Raw genomic sequence first — 21,524 nt, 5'->3', positions numbered from 1 at the left:
TAGCACAGCTGATGCACTCCAGAACAGTGACACGCTCAAGAACAGTGACACGCTCCTAAGACAAATGGGTGCATTTGTTCTAAGACAAAGAAACCATCAATAAGTTGGACTTCGGCTGGGCGCTGTGACTCGTGTTTGTAATCCCAGCACGCCTTGGCAGGCCAAGGTGGGTGGATCACTTGAGGCCAGAAGTTCAAGACCAGAATGGCCAACATGGCAAAACCCCATCTCTACTAAAACTACAAAAATTAGCTGGGCAGAGTAACACACGCCTGTGGTCCCAACTACTCCGGAGGCTGAGGTGGGAGGATTGTTTGAGCCCGAGAGGCAGAGGATGCAGTGAGCCAAGATCACGCCATTGCACTCCAGCCTGGACGACAGAGTGAGACCCTGCCTCAATTAAAAACAAAAAACAAAACACTGGGCTTTAATGTGGCTGTCTGAAAGCTAAGAGTACTCACACTGCCTGTCCTTCCCTTGCAGATGTGTGCGTGCAGGCTTACCTGAAACCCATCCCATAGTGTTGACAATGAGAGGGGACTCTCTCTTGTAAGCGCTGAACACATATTTTATTATGTCAATATAATTCTCGTAGTTGTTTTTACAAGAAGGTTTCCCATAATATACCATCTTCTGTGGTGTCCTCAGGTGAGTGAAAGGTGGCCCTAAGAAGATAAAGATGAGTAATCAGATGAGTAAGGTAAGATGAGTGTTCAATCCCGGCTACTTAAAAGGTGGTGAGGGTTTTGTTTCAGCTGTTACCACTGACAAAGAACCTTAGGAAATCTGAGACCATCGTACCTACAGGAATACTCTAATTCCATTTTTTGGAAATCTAAGCTTTCAACTTAACACAAAGACATGCTCACTTTCACATAAACGGCTAATGCCAATTATATTCATTCAGCAAACACACAAACCTGCTAACTGCTGGGCTTGTTCCAGTGATTTGGGACATATCTGTAAACAAAACAGACAAACGTCCCCACCCTTGCAGGGCTTCTATCCCAATGAAAGGGCAATGAATAGGCATATGTGTCTTATAGGAATACAGCAATGACTCTGTTCTAGGCCCTTCACATAGAGTCTCTAATTTTTTCTTTCTTTTTTTTTTTTTAGACAGAGTTTCACTCTTATTGCCCAGGCTGGAGTGCAATGGCGCGACCTTGGCTCACTGCAACCTCCACCTACTGGGTTCAAGCAATTCTCCTGCCTCAGCCTCCTGCGTAGCTGGAATTGCAGGCATGTGCCACCACGCCCGGCTAATTTTGTATTTTTAGTAGAGACGGGGTTTCTCCATGTTGGTCAGGCTGGTCTTGAACTCCCGACCTCAGGTGATCCACCTACCTCAGCCTCCCAAAGTGCTGAGATTATAGGCGTGAGCCACCGTGCCCAGCCAAGAGCCTCTAATTTTCATAACCCTGTGGCAGGTGGTAGTATCCTCATTTTTATAGATGAGGAAATTGGGAAAGAGATTAACCTGAACAAGGTTGGCTAGTCAGTAAACAGCAAGCTGGCTTAAACCCAGGGGCCTGGCTCCTGTGTTCACACTCCTAATCATGACGTATCTCCTCTGGCCAGGGACAGGGAGCTGAGCAGTTCAATGAGGGCAGGGCCAGCACAGTCAGAGGCCAGTGAGCAGGACTGTGTGCGACAGGGTCAGCAGGGAGATGGCCTGGGTCAGTGTGATTGCAGCAAGGCCATCTGTGACAGAGACTCAACCATCAGAGTGGCCACTATGATTGCAGCTAGGAATTCAGCTAGCGAGGCTCTCTTCAAGGTTGGGGCCAGTAAGGGCAGGGATGTGGGGTGGCCAGTAGCAGAGGGAGTGGCCTGCATAGTTGAGAGAAGACTGAGCAAATATGCAAATAAATTGTAAATAATCATAGCCAGGTTTCTTAACACCAGAGAATAACTTACAAATATGAAAGTGAGGAAGGCTAATGAGAGTGATCCCTGGGATGTTAAGCTGGAATCGGATGAGTCAGAAACTCATGGCTTTCTTTTTTTTTTTTCCTTTTATTTTTTTGAGATGGAGTCTCACTGTGTCACCCAGGCTGGACTGCAGTGGTGCAATCTCAGCTCACTGCAACCTCCACCTTCCAAGTTCAAGTGATTCTCCTGCCTCAGCCTCCCAAGTAGCTGGGATTACAGGCACTTGCCACCACACCTGGCTAATTTTTGGATTTTTTAGTAGAGATGAGGTTTTGCTATGTTGGCCAAGTTGGTCTCAAACTCCTGACCTCAAGTGATCCGCCTGCCTCAGCCTCCCACAGGCTGGGATTACAGGTATGAAGAACCGTGCTGGCCTCATGGTTTTAATGAAACAGAAAAGGTATCTATACAAGTATAGATCTATATGCATATATACACATACACATATGTATGTGTGGGTTTAAATATGTCATAGATGCTAGCTTTGTGCACTGAGATCTAGAAACAATGACACACCAAAGGCAACAAGCGCACACAGTACTGAAACTCTGGTTTCAATCTCTCCCTCTGAAAAGGAGCCAGGGCTCTCTGGAAAAATAGCTCATTCCAAGGCTATGGAAGAGAAAGTGAAAGATGACCCTAGAACTTCCTGTTTTGCCAGAAAGTTAAGACAGTGCTCAAAAAAGGATGGAGCCATGGAGTAGCTAGGGTCAGTACAGCTGGAGGGCCCAGGCCAAGGGTGCAGTCAGGACCTAGGACGTAAGAGGAGCTCAGTAGACAGACGGGTCCTAGGAGGTGGCCGGCAGGACAGAGCGGTTGCTTATACATAGGGATATTGTATACATACATTAATGTATTCAGAATAATGAGCCAAGTTTTTTTGTTTTTCTTTCTTTTTTTTTTTTTTTAAAGACAGACAGGGTCAGCTGGACATGGTGGCTTACACCTATAATTCTAGCACTTTGGGAGACCAAGGCAGGTGGATCACCTGAGGTCAGGAGTTCGAAACCAGCCTGGCCAACATGGTGAAACCCCGCCTCTACTAAAAATACAAAAAATTATCCAGGCGTGGTGGCGCACGCCTGTAATCCCAGCTACTTGGGAGGCTGAGGCAGGAGAATCGCTTGAACCTAGGAGGCACGGGTTGCAGTGAGCCGAGATCGTGCTACTGCACTCCAGCCTGGGCAGCAAGAGCAAAAAAATAAAATAAAATAAAAAGTTGGAGGTATCACATTCTCTGACTTCAAAAGCAGTTATAATTAAAAGAGCATGGTCCAGCCCGGGCTACAAAGTGAGACACTGCCTCTAAAAATAATTGTTTAAAAATTAGCCAGGTGTGGGCCGGGTGCGGTGGCTCATGCCTGTAATCCCAGCACTTCAGGAGGCTAAGGCGGGTGGATCACAAGGTCAGGAGATCGAGACCATCCTGGCTAACACGGTGAAACCCCGTCTCTACTAAAAATGCAAAAAATTAGTCGTGCGTTTTAAAGTAAAAATCAGGCGTGGAGGCTCCGCAATCTCAGTGCTTTCGGAAGCTGAGGCAGATCACCTGTTTCCAGGAATTTGAGGCTGCAGTAAGCTATGATTGTGCTAACGCACTCCAGCCTGCGTGACAGTGAAACCCTGTCTCTCTCAGAAACGAAGCACGGTAATGGCATAAAAAGAGACATATCACTCAATGGAACAGCATAGAAAGTCTGGAAATAAACACTGCATTTACAGCCAATTTATTTCTGACAAAGATGCTAATAACAAAACAAGGGGGAATGATAGTCTTCAATAAACAAGACCAGGAAATCTGGTTATTCACAGGGAAAAGGAGGATACTACTAGATATCTTTATCAAACATCATATACAAAAATCAACTCAAAATGGAATAAAGACTTAAGTATTAAGACCTGAAACTGGCCGGGCGTGGTGGCTCACGCCTGTAATCCCAGCACTTTGGGAGGCCGAGGCGGGCGGATCACAAGGTCAGGAGATCAAGACAATCCTGGCTAACAAGGTGAAACCCCGTTTCTATAAAAATACAAAAAATTAGCCAGGCATGGTGGCGGGCACCTGTGGTCCCACCTACTCGGGAGTCGAGGCAGGAGAATGGTGTGAACCCGGGAGGCGGAGCTTACAGTGAGGTAAGATAGTGCCACTGCACTCCAGCCTGGGCGACAAGCGAGACTCTGTCTCAAAAAAAAAAAAAAAAGACCTGAAACTGTAAACCTACTAGAGGAAACGCTTCATGACACTGGTCTAGGTAACAATTTCCTAGATATGACCCTGAAAACAAAGGTAACAATAGACAAATGAGATGGCATCAAACTAAAAAGCTTCTGCATAACAAAGGAAAGAATTTACAAAGAGACAACCTTCAGAATGGGAGACAACATTTGTAAATCAAACATCTGATAAGGGGTTAATATCCAAAATATGTAAGGAACACAAGAAATTCAACAGGAAGAAAGCAAATAACCCAACTGAAAAATGGCGAAGGGACTTGTACTGACTTCAAAACTTACCGAAAAGCTATAGTAATGAAAACAGTATGATACTGGGTCAAGGACAGACATGTAGACCAATGAAACAGAAATGGAATCAGGAAATAAGCCCATACATATAAGATCAAACCATCTTCAAGATAGTCTTTTCAACAAATGGTGGTGGAAAATCTCAATATCTATATTCAAAAGAAAGAAGCTGGACCAATTCCTTACAGCATATGAAAATGTTCATTCAAAATGGATCAGAAACTTAAACTTAAGAGCAAAAATGGAACAAACATATTCAGGCTGAAAAATTTTAAAATAAAAAAAGTTAAAAAGTTAAAAACTATAAAGCTCTTACAAGAAAACATGAGAGAAAATCATGATGACATTAGATTTAGTAATGATTTCAAGGATATAACACTAAAAGCATAGGCAACAAGTGAAAAAATAGATACACTGAACTTCATCAACATTAAGAACTGTGCATTGGCCAGGCGCAGTGGCTCACGCCTGTAATCCCAGCACTTTGGGAGGCCGAGGCGGGTGGATCACGCAGTCAGGAGATCAAGACCATCCTGGCTAATACGGTGAAACCCCATCTCTACTAAAAATACAAAAAATTAGCTGGACGTGGTGGCGGGCGCCTGTAGTCCCAGCTACCCGGGAGGCTGATGCAGGAGAATGGCATGAACCCGTGAGGCAGAGCTTGTAGTAAGCCGAGAGCATGCCACTGCACTCCAGCCTGGGCGACAGAGCAAAGAGCAAGACTCCGTCTCAAACAAAAACAAAAACAAAAACAAAAAACAAACCATGCAAGCAATATTCAAGGACTGGAATAGACATTTCTCCAAAGAAGATATATAAATGGCCAATAAGCACATGCTCAACATCATTAGTCATTTAAGGGAATGTAAATGAAAACCAAAATGAGACATTACTTCACACAAACTCGGACAGCTATAATCAAAATAAGCATTGGTGAGGATACGGAGAAATCAGAACTCTTGTGCATTGCTGCTGGGAATGTAAAATGCAACTACTGTGAAAAACGGTTTGGCAGTTCTCAAAACGTTAAACACAGAACTACCATAAGACCCAGCAATTCCACTCCTTGGTATATACCTGAAAGAACTGAAAGCAGGATCTGGAGGAGATATTTGAATACCCGTGTTCATAGCAGGATTATTCACGAGAGCCAAAATGTGGAAAGAACCCAAGTGTCCATCAACAGCTGAATGGATAAACTAAATGTGATATAAACATACAACTGAATAACATCCAGCCATGAAAAGGAATTAATTTTTTTTTTGAGACAGAATCTCACTCTGTCGCCCAGGCTGGCGTGTAATGGTGCAATTTCAGCTCACTGCAGCCTCCACCTCCCAGGTTCAAGTGATCCTCCTGCTTCAGACTCCCAAGTATCTGGGACTATAGGCATGGGCCACCAAGCCCAGCTAATTTTTATAATTTTTTATAATTATAAAAATTTTTATACATTTTTATAATGTTTTATAGAGACTGGGTTTCACCATGCTACCCTGGTCTCAAACTCCCAGGCTCAAGCAATCTGTCCACCTTGGCCTCCCAAAGTGCTGGGATTACAGGTGTGAGCCATGGTACCTGGCCAGCAATTAAATTTTGATACATGCTACAACATGGATGGATTCTGACAATACTATGCTGAGTGAAATAAGCCAGACAAAGGGTAAGTATTGGATGACTCCACTTACATGAGAATAGCCAAATTCATAGGGACAAAAAGTAGAACAGAGGTGAAGTCTCTAGGGGCTAGGAAAGAGGACAAGAGGGATTTATTCTTTTTTTTTTTTTTTGAGACAGAGTCTCGCTCTGTCACCCAGGCTGGAGTGCAGTGGCGCGATCTCGGCTCATTGCAAGCTCCGCCTCCCGGGTTCACGCCATTCTCCTGCCTCAGCCTCCCGAGTAGATGGGACTACAGACGCCCGCCACCACACCCGGCTAATTTTTTGTATTTTTAGTAGAGAGATGGGGTTTCACCGAGTTAACCAGGATGGTCTTGATCTCCTGACCTTGTGATCCACCGGCCTTGGCCTCCCAAAGTGCTGGGATTACAGGCGTGAGCCACCACGCCCGGCTGAGAGTTATTCTTTAATGAGTACAGTTTTCATTTTGGGATGACAAAAAACCACACCTAATTTTTAAATTTTTTTGTAGAAACAGGGTCTCACCCCATTGCAAACACAACAAAAGTTGTGGCCAGGCACAGTGGCTCATGCCTATAATCCCAGCACTTAGGAGTCGGAGGTGAGTGGACGACCTGAGGTCAGGAGTTCCAGACCAGACTAGCCAACAAGGTGAAACCCTGTCTTTACTAAAAATATAAAAATTAGCTGGGCATGGTGGCATGCACCTGTAGTCACAGTTACTCAGGAGGCTGAGGCAGGAAAACAGTTCCAACTCAGGAGGCGGAGGTTACAGTGAGCACAGATCACACCACGCACTCTAGTCGGCCTGGGTGACACAGCAAGACTCCATCTCAAAGAAAAAAAAAAAAGAAAGCAATGTGGTACTTATTTCAGCAGCACATACCCTAAAAAACTGGAATGATACAGAGAAGACTGGCAATGGGCCCTGTACAAGGATAACATGCAAATTCATGAAATCTTCTATATTATTTTTTTCAAAAAGAGATGGAGAACTGTGGGTTAGGTTCTGAACCAGATAAAGGACATTAGGGGCTGGGCGTGGTGGTTCATGACTGTAATCCCAGCACTTTAGGAGGTCGGCGCCGGCAGATCACAAGGTCAGGAGATCGAGACCATCCTGGCTAACATGGTGAAACCCTGTCTCTACTAAAAAAATACAAAAAATTAGCCAGGCATGGTGGCGGGTGCCTGTAGTCCCAACTACTCAGGAGGCTGAGGCAGGAGAATGGCATGAACCCAGGAGGCAGAGCTTGTAGTGAGCCGAGATTGTGCCACAGCACTCCAGCCTGGGCGACAGAGCGAGACTCTGTCTCAAAAAAAAAAAAAAGGCTGGGCGTGGTGGATCACGCAGTGAGATCGAGACCATCCTGGCTAACATGGTGAAACCCCATCTCTACTAAAAATACAAAAAATTAGCTGGACGTGGTGGTGGGCGCCTGTAGTCCCAGCTACCCGGGAGGCTGAGGCAGGAGAATGGCATGAACCTGGGAGGCGGAGCTTGCAGTGAGCCAAGATCGGGTCGCTGCACTCCAGCCTGGGCAACAAAGTGAGACTCTGTCTCAAAAAAAAAAAAAGAAATTAGGGAAACATATGTTTCTAATTTACATAAAACAAAATAATTTTTGCCACCACACCCAATTAATTTCAAAGAACAAAATGAGTAGCAGATCCATTTCCTAAAATGAGAAAACCCCATAGTTTTTGGAGGTTAGTGGAACAAGTTATGGAAAGACCCTGAGTTTGGTAGATGCGTGTTCACTTTTAATATTTTATACTCTTCTATTTTTGAGTTTTGGTAAGCATCATTACATATGAATTTCATAAAACCAAGACATTCGAGAAATACATAATACATACCCAGAACTGGTTCTGTAATGTTAAGTAAAGAAATGCAACCAGGAGGGGTAAATTCTGTCTGTCCCAGATCACATTCCAAATAGTCAACGCAGGGAAGACTGCAAATTTTTAAAAAGAAAAAAGAAAGAAAATCCTAACTAGCTTTACTCGGTAGAAAGGATAATCAGACAGTAAAGATTTCACGTGACACACAGGCATAATCCACCCCACACAGCACTTCAAAGTGAAGCCCCAACATGACAATCACTGTTTAAAAACAAGTCCAGGCCGGGCGCGGTGGCTCAAGCCTGTAATCCCAGCACTTTGGGAGGCCGAGGCGGGTGGATCACGAGGTCAGGAGATCGAGACTATCCTGGCTAACATGGTGAAACCCCGTCTCTACTAAAAATACAAAAAACTAGCCGGGCGTGGTGGCGGGCGCCTGTAGTCTCAGCTACTTGGGAGGCTGAGGCGGGAGAATGGCGTGAACCCGGGAGGCGGAGCTTGCAGTGAGCCGAGATCACGCCACTGCACTCCAGCCTGGGAGACACAGCGAGACTCCGTCTCAAAAAAAAAAAAAATAAAAAAATAAAAAAAAAAATAAAAATAAAAACGAGTCCAGAGAAATTCAGTGCAGACGTGGTCACAATGTCCATTTATAACATGGGCACAACTTGCTCTTTCAGAGAATTTTTTTTTTTCCAGACAGAGTCTCACTCTGTCGCCCAGGTTGGAGTGCAGTGGCGCGATCTCGGCTCGCTACAACCTCCGTTTCCCAGGCTCGAGCAATTCTCCTGCCTCACCCTCCCAAGTAGCTGGGATTACAGGCATGTGGCATCATGCCCGGCTAATTTTTGTATTTTTAGTAGAGACGGGGTTTCACCATGTTGGCCAGGCTGGTCTTGAATTCCTGACCTCAAGTGATCCACCCACCTCGGCCTCCTAAAGTGCTGGGATTAAAGGCATGAGCCACCACACCTGGCCATCTTTCACGTAAGTTTATTTTTTCTTGAGACAGGGCGTCACTGAGTCACCCAGGCTGGAGTACAGGGATCAGAACTCACTGCAGCCTCGACCTCCTGGGCTCAAGCAATACTCCCTCCTTAGCCTCCCAAGTAGCTGGGACCACAGGCACATGCCACCACGCCCGACTAATTTCTAAATTTTTTGTAGAGACAGGGTCTCATTACGTTGCCCAGGCTGGTCCCAAACTCCTGGGCTCAAGCAATCCTCCTACCTCAGCTTCCCAAAGTGCTGGGATTACAGGCAGAAGCCACAGTACCCAGCCATTTTTTTTTTTTTTTTTGAGATAGAGTCAAAAAAAAAGGTCAGGAGAGGTCAGGAGATCAAGACTATCCTGGCTAACACGGGGAAACCCCATCACTACTAAAAATACAAAAAATTAGCCAGGCGTGGTGGTGGGCGCCTGTAGTCCCAGCTATTTGGGAGGCTGAGGCAGGAGAATGGCATGAACCCGGGAGGAGGAGCTTCGTGAAGTAAGTTGAGATGGTGCCACTGCACTCCAGCCTGGGTGACAGAGCGAGACTCCGTCTCAAAAAAAAAAAAAAAAAAAAGGCCAGGTGCAGTGGCTCACGCCTGTAATCCCAGCACTTTGGGAGGCCGAGGCAGGCGGATCACGAGTTCAGGAGATCGAGACCATCCTGGCTAACACGGTGAAATCCAGTCTCTACTAAAAATACAAAAGAAAATTAGCCGGACATGGTGGCAGGCTCCTGTAGTCCCAGCTACTCGGGAGGCTGAGGCAGGAAAATGGCACGAACCTAGGAGGCGGAGCTTGCAGTGAGCTGAGATCGTGCCACCGCACTCCAGCCTGAGCGACAAGAGCGAAACTCTGTCTCAAAAACAAACAAACAAACAAACAAACAACTAGCCAGGTGTGGTGGTGCTCTACTATGGTCCCAGATACTTGGTAGGCTAAAGTGGGACGACTGCTTGAACCCAGGACGTTAAGGCTGCAGCAAGCCGTGTTCATTCCACTATACTTTTGGCTGGGCAACACAGTCAGACCTGGTCTCAAAAAAAAAAAAAAAAATTAAAAGAAAATTCCAGCTGGGCACGGTGGCTCACTCCTGTAATCCCAGCACTTTGGGAGTCTGAGATGGGCGGATCACGAGGTCAGGAGATAGAGATCATCCTGGCTAACACGGGGAAACCCTGTCTCTACTAAAAATACAAAAAATTAGCCAGGTGTGGTGGCGGGCGCCTGTAGTCCCAGCTACTCGGGAGGTTGAGGCAGGAGAATGGTGTGAACCCGGGAGGTGGGGCTTGCAGTGAGCCGAGATTGCGCTACTGCACTCCAGCCTGGGCGACAGAGCGAGACTCCATCTCAAAAAAAAAAAAAAGAAAATTCCCAGGAGTTCAAGACCAGACTGGGCAACACAGCAAGACCTCGTCCCTACAAAAAAAATTAAAATAAGAAAATTAGCCAGGCATGGTGGCCCATGGCTGAGTCCCAGCTGCTTAGGAGGCTGAGGTGGGAGGATCGCACTTGAGCCCAGGAGTTCAAGACTATGAGGTATGATTGTGCCATTGCACTCCAGCCTGAGGGAGACCCTGTCTGAAAAAAAAACAAATCAAACCACACACATATACCAGAACTTATGAATACAGACTCTGAGACCAAGTGTCTCCTCTTGGAAGTTCACCTGCAGGCAAGCTAGTCAGCCCACGCTAGAGCATTGTCATACGCTGCAAAGCAGAGGGCAGTGAGGACCAGATGCTTTAGCTGGGCAGCTTTAGAACTGTATGTAATCTCTAGCTAGAAGCCAAGAAGCACTCCCTCCAAATCAAAAATCCCACTTAATGCCAAAAACCTAGCAATGTGTCAAAGCCATAAGAAAAGCACTCTTACCTATTTAACAACTGGTTAATCAGGTATCTATTAAATGTTGACTTTCCAACATCCTGGGATCCACAAACCAGAATGACAGGGCAGCCATCTACTTCTTCTGAAGGGGAAACAAACATTGATTGCTAGAATTAGCCATCTTCCTTGGACTCGAATTATGACTAATAATCATCTGGGGGTTTGGTGGACAGACACTCAGGGTGATCAGTGTGTATTACTCACCACAGGAAACACTGACTAACTCTTCCAGGGCTGAAAGGGTACTCTCGGTTAACTGAAGGCCTTTCCTTTTTTTCTCTTTTCTGATGCCAACAGACCTCAAGGCTAAATATTCAGGTTTAATCTGGGGAGTTGGACTCTGAAATCAACAATTTAAACTTTAAGGTGAAAAAATGCATAGTTTTTTCTTCAGTACTAAATTAAACAAGCCTCACCCAGTTATGAGCCAGAGAAGATAAATTGTTTCCTCCCTTTGTCTCCTGCCCCCAAATCCAGCCCATCAACAAGTGTTGCCAACTCTATTCCTGAAGTTATCCACGTCTGTTTTCAGTTTCTGCTTTCTCCCGAGCTGCCACTGCCTCCACAGCAGACTCCAGAGAAAAAGATAATGCCTGGTAAGACTTGACTGCACAGGAAGCATTCAGCAAGGGGCCCTGGCTCTAGACCAGGTGAGTGATGTAGAGTTAAGTCAAGGCAACCTCTGAAAACATAAAGCAGAAACACATAGAACATATGCAAACAGAGTTGAAAGGAGGGAGAACACAGGTCTGTGAAGTCCAGGACTGGAAAAGCAGACCAAGGAAAGGAAGAGCAGACCCTTGCTGAGGCAGGTAAGGCTCAGTTGGAACCAGCTCACCACAGAAGAGGATGAAGGAAGGGACCCCCTCCATGAGCACATCCTCTTGCAATTCATCAACACAGAATAAAGACATCATAGGCCGGGCGCGGTGGCTCACGCCTGTAATCCCACCACTTTGGGAGGCCGACACGGGCAGATCACCTGAGGACAGGAGTTCGAGACCAGCCTCAACATGGAGAAACCCTGTCTCTACTAAAAATATAAAATTAGCCTGACATGGTGGCACATTCCTGTAATCCCAGCTACTCGGGAGGCTGAGGCAGGAGAATTGCTTGAACCTGGGAGGCGGAGGTTGCAGTGAGCTGAGATTGCACCATTGTACTCCAGCCTGGGCAACAAGAGCGAAACTCCGTCTCAAAAAAAAAAAAAAAAAAAAAGACATCATAAAGAAATGTGAAGCAGGCTGGGTGCAGTGGTGCATGCCTGTAATCCCAGCTACTTGGGACGCTGAAGCACAAGAATTGTCTGAACTCAGGAGGTGGAGGTTGCAGTGGGTCAAGATTGTGGCACTGCACTCCAGCCTGGGCGATAGAGCGAGACTGTGTCTGTGTCTCAAAAACAATAAAAAATACGGTGGCTCAAGCCTGTAATCCCAGCACTTTGGGAGGCTGAGATGGGTGGATCACGAGGTCAGGAGATCGAGACCATCCTGGCTAACACGGTGAAACCCCGTCTCTACTAAAAAATACAAAAAAAAACTAGCTGGGCGAGGTGGCGGGCGCCTGTAGTCCCAGCTACTCGGGAGGCTGAGGCAGGAGAATGGCGTGAACCCGGGAGCTTGCAGTGAGCTGAGATCCGGCCACTGCACTCCAGCCTGGGCAACAAGCAAGACTCCGTCTCAAAAAAATAAATAAAAAAATAAAAAATAAAAAAATAAAAAATAAAATAAAATAAAAAAGAGAAGCAGCCTAGTGTGAGGCTTCATATTGGTAATGCTGGATCCTAGAAAACAATAGAACAAGGCCTTCAACAATTTGAGAAAAAAGTCTTCTGAACCAACCATTCTACACTATGTGTAATTATCAATCACTGAGGGCAAAACAAGAACATCTAATAAAATTAGATAATCAAGTTTACTATCTTCCTTAAGTGAAAAAACAACTCCAGAATCTACTGACACATCCAGAGGGTGGGATAGGGAGAAAAGTATCCAAGAAAGAGCATAAGAAATATGAAGAGTGGTAGTGAAGTCCCAGAAAAAAACAGATAAAGCTGAAAATAAATGTAAAAAGAATGTCGCTGCCCAATGGCATCTGGAACATTCACTTTCAGTAAGAAAGGCTTGAGAACAGGCAATTCCATCTCCTCCTCTGCAGTCCTGGTCCAGCTACTGGACTCTGCAGTGGACTAACAGGCAACCACAACAGCCCGTTCACTGTCCGGCTCTCATTTCCTCTCTCCTTTCACTTCAAATTCCCCACACCCACCTCGTATCTATCTGCTTCCCACACGGTAATGACCTTGGTTCCATTTCCCAGTGCAGCAGGAAATAATCAGAGGACAACTTCTACTTCCTCTGGCCCTCTCCTAGGGACTTCCTCCAGCCACTATGAATGACCTGGCTGTGTTCCTAAGGCCACATGATGCCAGAACCGGAACCATCCCTAGTGGCCAACTTACAGACATAGTTCCGGCAGCCTCTCCTCTCTCTGCTGCATGGTTACCTCCCCTCTCCTCTGGATCATTCCCATCTGCCATGTTCCAGCATGTTTTTTTCATCCATCTTAATAAAATTACAAAACTCTCCTGATCATACTTACCCCTCCAACTACTGCTTCATTTCTTTCCTTCCCTTTACAGCTAACTTCTACCAAAGCAAAATACTTTACTGCTAAACCCGTCAGTCCCTCTCCGCCCAGGCTCTTGACCCCATTCTAATCAGGCTACTTCCCGGCCTCTACAGCCAGCGCTTTCTCAGGTCTCACCTGACCACCAGCAGCATTTATCACTGCTGTTCAGTTAAGTCTCATTTAAAGACTTCCTGACCCACAGGACATCACACACTGGGTTTTCCACTAAAACCAATGACTAGGCCGGGCGCGGTGGCTCAAGCCTGTAATCCCAGCACTTTGGGAGGCCAAGGCGGGTGGATCACGAGGTCAGGAGATCGAGACCATCCTGGCTAACATGATGAAACCCCGTCTCTACTAAAAATACAAAAAACTAGCCGGGCGTGGTGGCGGGCGCCTATAGTCCCAGCTACTCGGAGGCTGAGGCAGGAGAATGGCATGAACCCGGGAGGTGGAGCTTGCAGTGAGCCGATATCGCGCCACTGCACTCCAGCCTGGGCGACAGAGTGAGACTCCGTCTCAAAAAAAAAAAAAACAAAAAACAAAAAACCAATGACTATCTGCTGCTCCCTCATCTTTGCCTGGACCTCTTCTTGGAGTGCCCTAGGGCTCAGAGCTGGAACCGTCTTGTTTCTATCTATTCAACTCCATAGGCATTATTATTGCATCTGGTGGCCTGGGTATCCTCTCTGCTGAAGGCTCCCATATTTCCACCTCCAAACTCTTCCCTGAACTCCAGACTCATACATTCAACTGCCCACTTGACATGTCCAGCAGGATATCTACCAGGCATCTCAAGGTTAACAAATCGAAACCCACTCCTCCTGCAGTGACCCCATCCCAGTTAATGGCAACTACATGCACCTCAGTGGTTAAGCCAAAAACCTGCTGTGATTCCTTGATTCTTCCTCACCCCTCACATATCCAGTCTGTCTGCCAATCCTGCAGATTAGACTCCACCTACTGGCCCATGGGAGACAATTATAGTAATAGAACTTAAGGAAACGAAAAAAAAAAAGAACTTAAGGAAATGAATAATATGGCCAGCAAAAATTTAGAGATGAGGCCGGACACGGTGGCTCACACCTGTAATCTCAGCACTTTTGGAGGCAGGTGGATTGCTTGGGTCCAAGAGCTCGTGACCAGCCTGGGCAACAAGGCAAAATCCTGTCTCTACAAAAACTACAAAAATTAGCCGGGAGTCATGGCATGTACCTGTAATCCCAGCTACTGCGAGGCTCTGGTGGGAGGATCACCTGAGCCTGGAAAGGCTGAGGCTGCAGTGAGCTGAGATCTTGCCACTGCACTCCAGCCTGGGCAACAGAGACTTTATCTCAAAAATACAAATAAAAGCTCTCTTCTAGGGACGTTGTCTACAGGAAGTGAGAATGGTCCAGCATTTGACACAGCATCATAGGCTTTCCTACAATACACCGTGCTAGGCTTCCTACAATACACCGTGCTAGGCTTCCTACAATACACCGTGATAGGGTTCCTACAATACACCGTCATAGGCTTCCAACAATACACCGTGCTAGGCTTCCTACAATACACCGTGCTAGGCTTCCTACAATACACCGTGATAGGGTTCCTACAATACACCGTGCTAGGGTTCCTACAATACACCGTGCTAGGCTTCCTACAACACAGCCTCGTTTTGTTAAGAGCCTCCTGAACCCCTGGTAATAAAACTGTTTGTCTCTGTAACAAGAAGGTTGGGAAAACACCAAAATCTGCATTGGCGTGGGCCCAGGCAGGCTTCGAGGGGTCCATGCCATGAGACCTCAAGTTCTTTTTTTTTGAGACGGATTCTCACTCTGTCTCCCAGGCTGGAGTGCAGTGGTGCAATCTCCGCTCATTGCAACCTCCGTCTCCCAGGTTCCAGCGATTCTCCTGCCTCAGCCTCTGGAGTAGCTGAGATTACAGGCGCGTGCCCCACGCCCAGCTAATTTTTTGTATTTTTACTAGAGATGGGGTTTCACCATGTTGGCCAGGCTGGTCTTCAACTCCTGACCTGAAGTGATCTGCCCACTTTGGCCTCCCAAAGTGCTGGGATTACAGGCATGAGTCACCGCACCCGGCCAAGATCTAAAATTCTTATGAGATTGTCCAAAACAAAAAACATGTCAGCAGAGCCTATGGTGGTTCCATGTGTGCTAAATGTGTTCAAGACAGGATCAAGCGTGCTTTCCTTCTCGAGGAGGAGAACATCATTGTAAAAGTGTTGAAGGCACAAACACAGAGTCAGAAAGCTAAATAAAAAATGAAGCCTTTTTGAGTAATAAAAATTACGACTTGTTAAAAATTAGAGGTAAGGAAAGAGGTAAAAGAAAATATAAGTACATTTAAACTACTCATTCATAGTTTAGAGAAAATTTTTATTATCTCAAATTAATAAACAGAGATATAAAGACAACCATTAAAAATCCCAAAAAAGGCCAGGCGTGGTGGCTCACACCTATAATCCCAGCACTTTGAGAGGCAAAGCAGAGGTGAGTGGATCACCTGAGGTCAGGAATTTGAGACCAGACTGACCAACATGGTGAAACCCTGTCTGTACTAAAAAACACAAAAATTAGCCGGGCATGGTGGCATGCACCTGTGGTCCCAGCTACTCGGGAGGCTGAGGCAGGAAAATCACTTGAACCCAGGAGGCGGAGGTTGCAGTGAGCTGACATTGCACCACTGTACTCCGGCCTGGTGACAGAGTGAGACTCCATCTCAAAACAAAAAACAAAAAACAAGAAAAAAAAATTAGCCGGGCATGGTGGCAGGCGCCTGTAATCCCAGCTACTTAAGAGGCTGAGGTAGGAGAATCGCTTGACCCTGGGAAGCGGGGGTTGCAGTGAGGTTGAGGTTACACCACTACAATCCAGCCTGAGTGACAGAGACTCAGTCTCAAAAACAAACAAACAAACAAACAAAACCAAAAAAGCAGGGCTGGAGCATGGTGTTAATAAAAACCCAAAAAGCACATAACCAACTACGATATAAAATGCTGGCTGAGGAATGAAACTGAGGAGGGGAGGATGAACATTTTTCACAATATACCTTTCTATACTATTTTCTGTATACACGTATTACATTCGGTAGAACCGAGAGCACTATATGGACAAACTGCTCTTCCAAGACAACATCCTACATAGTCATTTAATATCACTGTTTTGGTGCAAGTAATTAGCAAATCTCTGAATAAAAACGGGTTCTACCTCTTGCACAAAAATGTAGGATGAACCTGGATAGCTGGTTATGAAGTTTACAGACGCAGTTTTCAGATGTTCTAGCAACACAATGGAACACTGAAGAGAAAAATTCTGCATCGACCAACGCCTGTCATCTGTAAAGAGAAAAAGAAACCACCTTAGAAGCACTAACTTAATTACGTTCCACACCCTTTAGGACTGCCATCTCCTCGGCTAAACTATAAACTTCAGGAGTAGGAACTGTGGTTGAGAGCCTTTTTCAGGGGGCCATACTGCATACTCAGAACACACCTGGGGGGAGAAGTCAATCCAGGTTTGCCACATAATAATTTTGTGGCCTTGAACAATTTTTCTTGTCAGTAAAATGGTGATAACAATAGTACTTTCACTTTCAGGACCCTTGTAAGGGTTTATATACATATAGCAAAGTCCTTGGCACACTGTCTAGACCATAGTAAGCATCTAAAAAAATTTTTTTGAGACAAAGAGTCTCGCTGTCACCCAGGCTGCAGGGCAGTGGCCCGATCTTGGCTTACTACAAGCTCCGCCTCCCAGGTTCACACCATTCTCCTGTCTCAGCCTCCCACCACCATGCCCGGCTAATTTTTTGCATTTTTATTTTTATTTTTATTTATTTATTTATTTATTTTGAAAAGGAGTCTTACTCTGTCGCCCAGGCTGGAGTGCAGTGGCGCGATCTCCACTCACTGCAAGCTCCGCCTCCCAGGTTCACGCCATTCTCCTGCCTCAGCCTCCCGAGTAGCTGGGGCTACAGGCGCCCGCCACCACGCTTGGCTAATTTTTTTTTGTATTTTTAGTAGAGACAGGGTTTCACTGTGTTAGCCAGGATGGTCTCGATCTGACCTCGTGATCCGCCCACGTCAGCCTCCCAAAGTGCTGGGATTACAGGCGTGAGCCACTGTGCTCAGCCCTAAAAATTATTAATTAGTATTAGCACAGTAGGCCCTCAGTAAATTACCCAGTTCTTTTCATTACCAAGGTTAAGATGAGATTTGAGCAAATTCCGGGCTTCCCTTTTGAGTTCTTTCTTGCTTTTCTCAGGCAACGAGTAATGAAGTGCATGGATACTCAAGCAAGAGTGAGTATACACAGAGAAGATGTCTCGGGCAGGCTGGCCTTGGCTGATGGTAAAACCAAATACCTGCACCTGGCCATAGAGGCAGGTCACACGGCAGATGCCACTGAAAGTAAAACCCTAGCATGGAAAGAAAACAGAAAGAACAAACATTATACATCCTGTCACTAATGACTGAAATATTCTAAAATCCTTTTCTTTCTTTTTTCTTTTTTTTTTTTTTTTGAGACAGAGTTTCACTCTTGTTGCCCAGGCTGGAGTGCAACGGCACTATCTCGGCTCACTGCAACTTCCGCCTCCCAGGTTCAAGTATCTCCTGCGAGTAGCTGGGATTACTCGCATGTGCCACCATGCTCGGCTAATTTTGTATTTTTAGTAGAGACGGGGTTTCTCCATGTTGGTCAGGCTGGTCTCGAACTCCCGACCTCAGGTGATCCACCAGCCTTGGCCTCCCAAAGTGCTGGGATTACAGGGATGAGCTACCGCACCTGGCCAGATTCTAAAATCTTAACTTGCTATTCACACATTAAAAGGCAGGTAAGGCCAGGCACAGTGGCTCACACTCGTGAAGCTGAGGCAGGAGGATCACTTGAGCCCAGGAGCTCAAGATCAGCCTGGGCAACAGAGACCTCTGTTTACAAAACATTTAAAAATTAGCAGGGTGCAGTGGCATGCATCTGTGGTCCTAGTTAGTTGGGAGGCTGAGATGGGTGGACTGCTTGAGTCTCGGAGGTAGAGGCTGCAGTGAGCCATAATTACACCACTCCACTCCATCAGTAATAAATATTGGGCCAGGCACGGTGGCTCACGCCAGTAACCCCGCAACTCTGGGAGAAGGAAGTGGGGGGATCACTTGAGGCCAGGAGTTTGAGACCAGCCTGGACAACATGGCAAATCCCCCAGCACCCCGCTCCCACTGCCACCATCTCTACTAAAACTACAAAAATTAGCTGGGCATGTGCCTGTAATCCCAGCTACTCCAGAGGGTGAGGCATGAGAATCACTTGAACCCAGAGGCAAAGGTTGCAGTGAGCTAAGATTATGCCGGTACACTGCAGCCTGGGTGACAGTGATACTGTCTCAAAAATAAATAAATAAATAAATAAATAAATAAAAATTAAATAAAATAAAAAATTTTAAAAGGCTGCAGTCATAAAAAGGAATGAGATCACGTCCTTTGCAGGGACATGGATGGAGCTAGAAGCCGTTATCCTCAGCAAACTCATTCAGGTACAGAAAATCAAATATTGGCCGGGCATAGTGGCTCACGTCTGTAATCCCAGCATTTGGGAGGCCGAGGCGAGCAGATCACAATGTCAGGAGATCGAGACCATCCTGGCTAACACGGTGAAACTCCATCGCTATTAAAAAAAATACAAAACAATTGGCCAGGTGTGGTGGCGGGCGCCTGTAGTCCCAGCTACTAGGGAGGCTGAGGCAGAAGAATGGCGTGAACCCAGGAGGCGGAGCTTGCAGTGAGCCAAGATTGCACCACTGCACTCCAGCCTGGGTGGCAGAGTGAGAGGAAGGAGAGAGGGAGGGAGGGGAAAAGAAAGGAAGGAGGGGGAGGGAGAGAGGGGAAAAGGAAGGAAAGAAAGGAAAAGGAAAAGAGAGAGCTGGGCACAGTGGCTCATGCCTGTAATCTCAGCACTTTGAGAGGCCTAGGTGGGCGGATCACCTGAGGTCAGGATTTTGAGACCAGCCTGGTCTGCCTCGGCCTCCCAAAGTGCTGGCATTACAAGCGTGAGCCACCGCGCCCGGCCCTTCCTTTCTTCCTTTCTTTCTAGAGTAGCTGGGATTACAGGAGTGTGCCATCACACTCAGCTAATTTTTGTACTTTTAGTAGAGATGAGGTTTCACCATGTTGGTCAGGCTGGTCCCAAACTTCTGACCTCAGGTGATCTGCCAGCTTCAGCCTCCCAAAGTGCTGCGATTACAGATGTGAGCCACCGTGCCCGGCCCATACTTTATGTTTTTAACCTTAGATCATACCCCATGGCAGCTACAGAGAGAGCATGGTGACTGTGAACTCGGCTCTCTGCTCCTGGTTCAGACAGACTCTACCACTCTGTCCTTTTAAAGACCCACAGCTTGCCAAGTCTCTTCCAGAACTTCCTGGGTTCTGTCTTCCCTCCAGCATTAGACAGGGAATCTCCCAGAAATGGCGTCCATGTTAAGAATCAGGCTGCCTGAGTTTGACTCCTAGCTCTCCCTCTACTGTGTAAGTTACCCAACCTCAGTCTCTTCATCTGTAAACATACTTAGAGATAGGGGCAACTACTCCATAAGAGAGCTGGATGTTTAAATGGGTTCAAAGCCTAAAACACTTAGAACCCTTAAATCCTGGAATTTCTGAGCTCTCAGTAACTGCAATCCTTTTTTTTTTTTTTGAGACAGAGTCTCGCTCTGTCGCCCAGGCTGGAGTGCAGTGGCCGGATCTCAGCTCACTGCAAGCTCCGCCTCCCGGGTTTACGCCATTCTCCTGCCTCAGCCTCCCAAGTAGCTGGGACTACAGGCGCCCGCCACCTCGCCCAGCTAGCTTTTTGTCTTTTTAGTAGAGACGGGGTTTCACCGTGTTAGCCAGGATGGTCTCGATCTCCTGACCTCGTGATCCGCCCGTCTCGGCCTCCCAAAGTGCTGTCCTTTTTTTTTTTAACTATTAAGATCCCTTTCAGGGTTCCAGGTGCAGTGGTTCACACCTGTGAACCGGCTATACAAAAATATAGCCGGGTGAGGTGGCACGCGCCTGTAGTCCCAGCTACTCGGGAGACTGAGCCAGGGGAATTGCTTCAACTCGGGATGTGGAGGTTGCAGTGAGCCCAGAGATCACGCCACTGCATTCCAGTCTGGCCTCAAAGCAAGACTACGTCTCAAAAAAAAAAAAAAAAAAAAAAATCAAATCCCTTTCAGGGCCGGGCAACGCGGTTCCCGCCTGTAAGCCCAGCACTTCGGAGGCCGAGGCGGGTGGGTCACTTGAGGTCAGCCTGGCCAACATGGAGAAACCTCATCTCTACTAAAAATACAAAAATTAGACCGGGGGCAGTGGCTCACGCCTGTAATCCCAGCACTTTAGGAGGTGGATCACCTGAGGTCAGGAGTTCGAGATGAGCCTGACCAACAGGGTGAAACCCCGTCTCTATTAAAAATACGAAAATTGGCCGGGCGCGGTGGCTCAAGCCTGTAATCCCAGCACTTTGGGAGGCCGAGACGGGCGGATCACGAGGTCAGGAGATCGAGACCATCCTGGCGAACACGGTGAAACCCCGTCTCTACTAAAAAAGACAAAAAACTAGCCGGTCGAGGTGGCAGGCGCCTGTAGTCCCAGCTACTCAGGAGGCTGAGGCAGGAGAATGGCATAAACCCGGGAGGCGGAGCTTGCAGTGAGCTGAGATCCGGCCACTGCACTCCAGCCAGGGCGACAGAGCGAGACTCCGTATCAAAAAAAAAAAAAAAAAAAAAAATCCAAAAATTAGCTGGGCGTGGTGGCGAGCACCTGTAATTCCAGCTACTTGGGAGGCTGAGGCGGGACAATCACTTGAACTCTGGAGGCAGAGGTTGCAGTGAGCTGAGACTACGCCACTACACTCCAGCCTGGGCGACAAGAGTGAAACTCCGTCTCAAAGAAAATACAAATAAAAATACAAAAATTAGCCGGGCGAGGTGGCGCACTCCTGTAGTCCTAGCTACTCAGGAGGCTGAGGCACGAGAAGCACTTGAGACGGGGGGCGGAGGCTGCAGTGAGCCGAGATCGCGCCACTGCACTCCAATCT

The 21,524-nt window shown here is 46.8% G+C and overlaps 1 protein-coding gene and 1 non-coding gene across 7 annotated transcripts in view; one reads left to right on the top strand and one right to left on the bottom strand.

The window, feature by feature from the left end:
- Window positions 1–21,524, bottom strand: part of NOL9 (nucleolar protein 9) — a 31,018-nt gene that overhangs the window by 8,806 nt on the left and 688 nt on the right. For 3 of the 6 annotated variants that reach the window (XR_012426798.1, XM_005544908.5, XM_065530432.2), the window contains exons 2-7: window positions 17,655–17,874; window positions 16,665–16,792; window positions 11,029–11,164; window positions 10,810–10,906; window positions 7,959–8,056; window positions 504–665 (exon numbers count right to left, since the gene is read on the bottom strand). Coding sequence is in view for 5 of the 6 variants with exons in the window: in XM_005544908.5 (XP_005544965.3) it covers window positions 504–665; window positions 7,959–8,056; window positions 10,810–10,906; window positions 11,029–11,164; window positions 16,665–16,792; window positions 17,655–17,874 (841 nt within the window). In the remaining variant the exon portion in view is untranslated. The remainder of the gene's footprint in view (window positions 1–503; window positions 666–7,958; window positions 8,057–10,809; window positions 10,907–11,028; window positions 11,165–16,664; window positions 16,793–17,654; window positions 17,875–21,524) is intronic. The other 3 variants (XM_074021805.1, XM_074021813.1, XM_074021815.1) reach the window with 3 other exon arrangements.
- Window positions 6,962–7,071, top strand: LOC123570981 (U6 spliceosomal RNA). The gene has a single exon (XR_006695187.2). It is a non-coding gene; the product is annotated as a U6 spliceosomal RNA (small nuclear RNA).

The sequence above is a fragment of the Macaca fascicularis genome, chromosome 1 (assembly GCF_037993035.2).
Source record: "Macaca fascicularis isolate 582-1 chromosome 1, T2T-MFA8v1.1".
NCBI lineage: Eukaryota > Metazoa > Chordata > Mammalia > Primates > Cercopithecidae > Macaca > Macaca fascicularis.
This window is presented reverse-complemented; position numbering and strand designations above follow the sequence as displayed.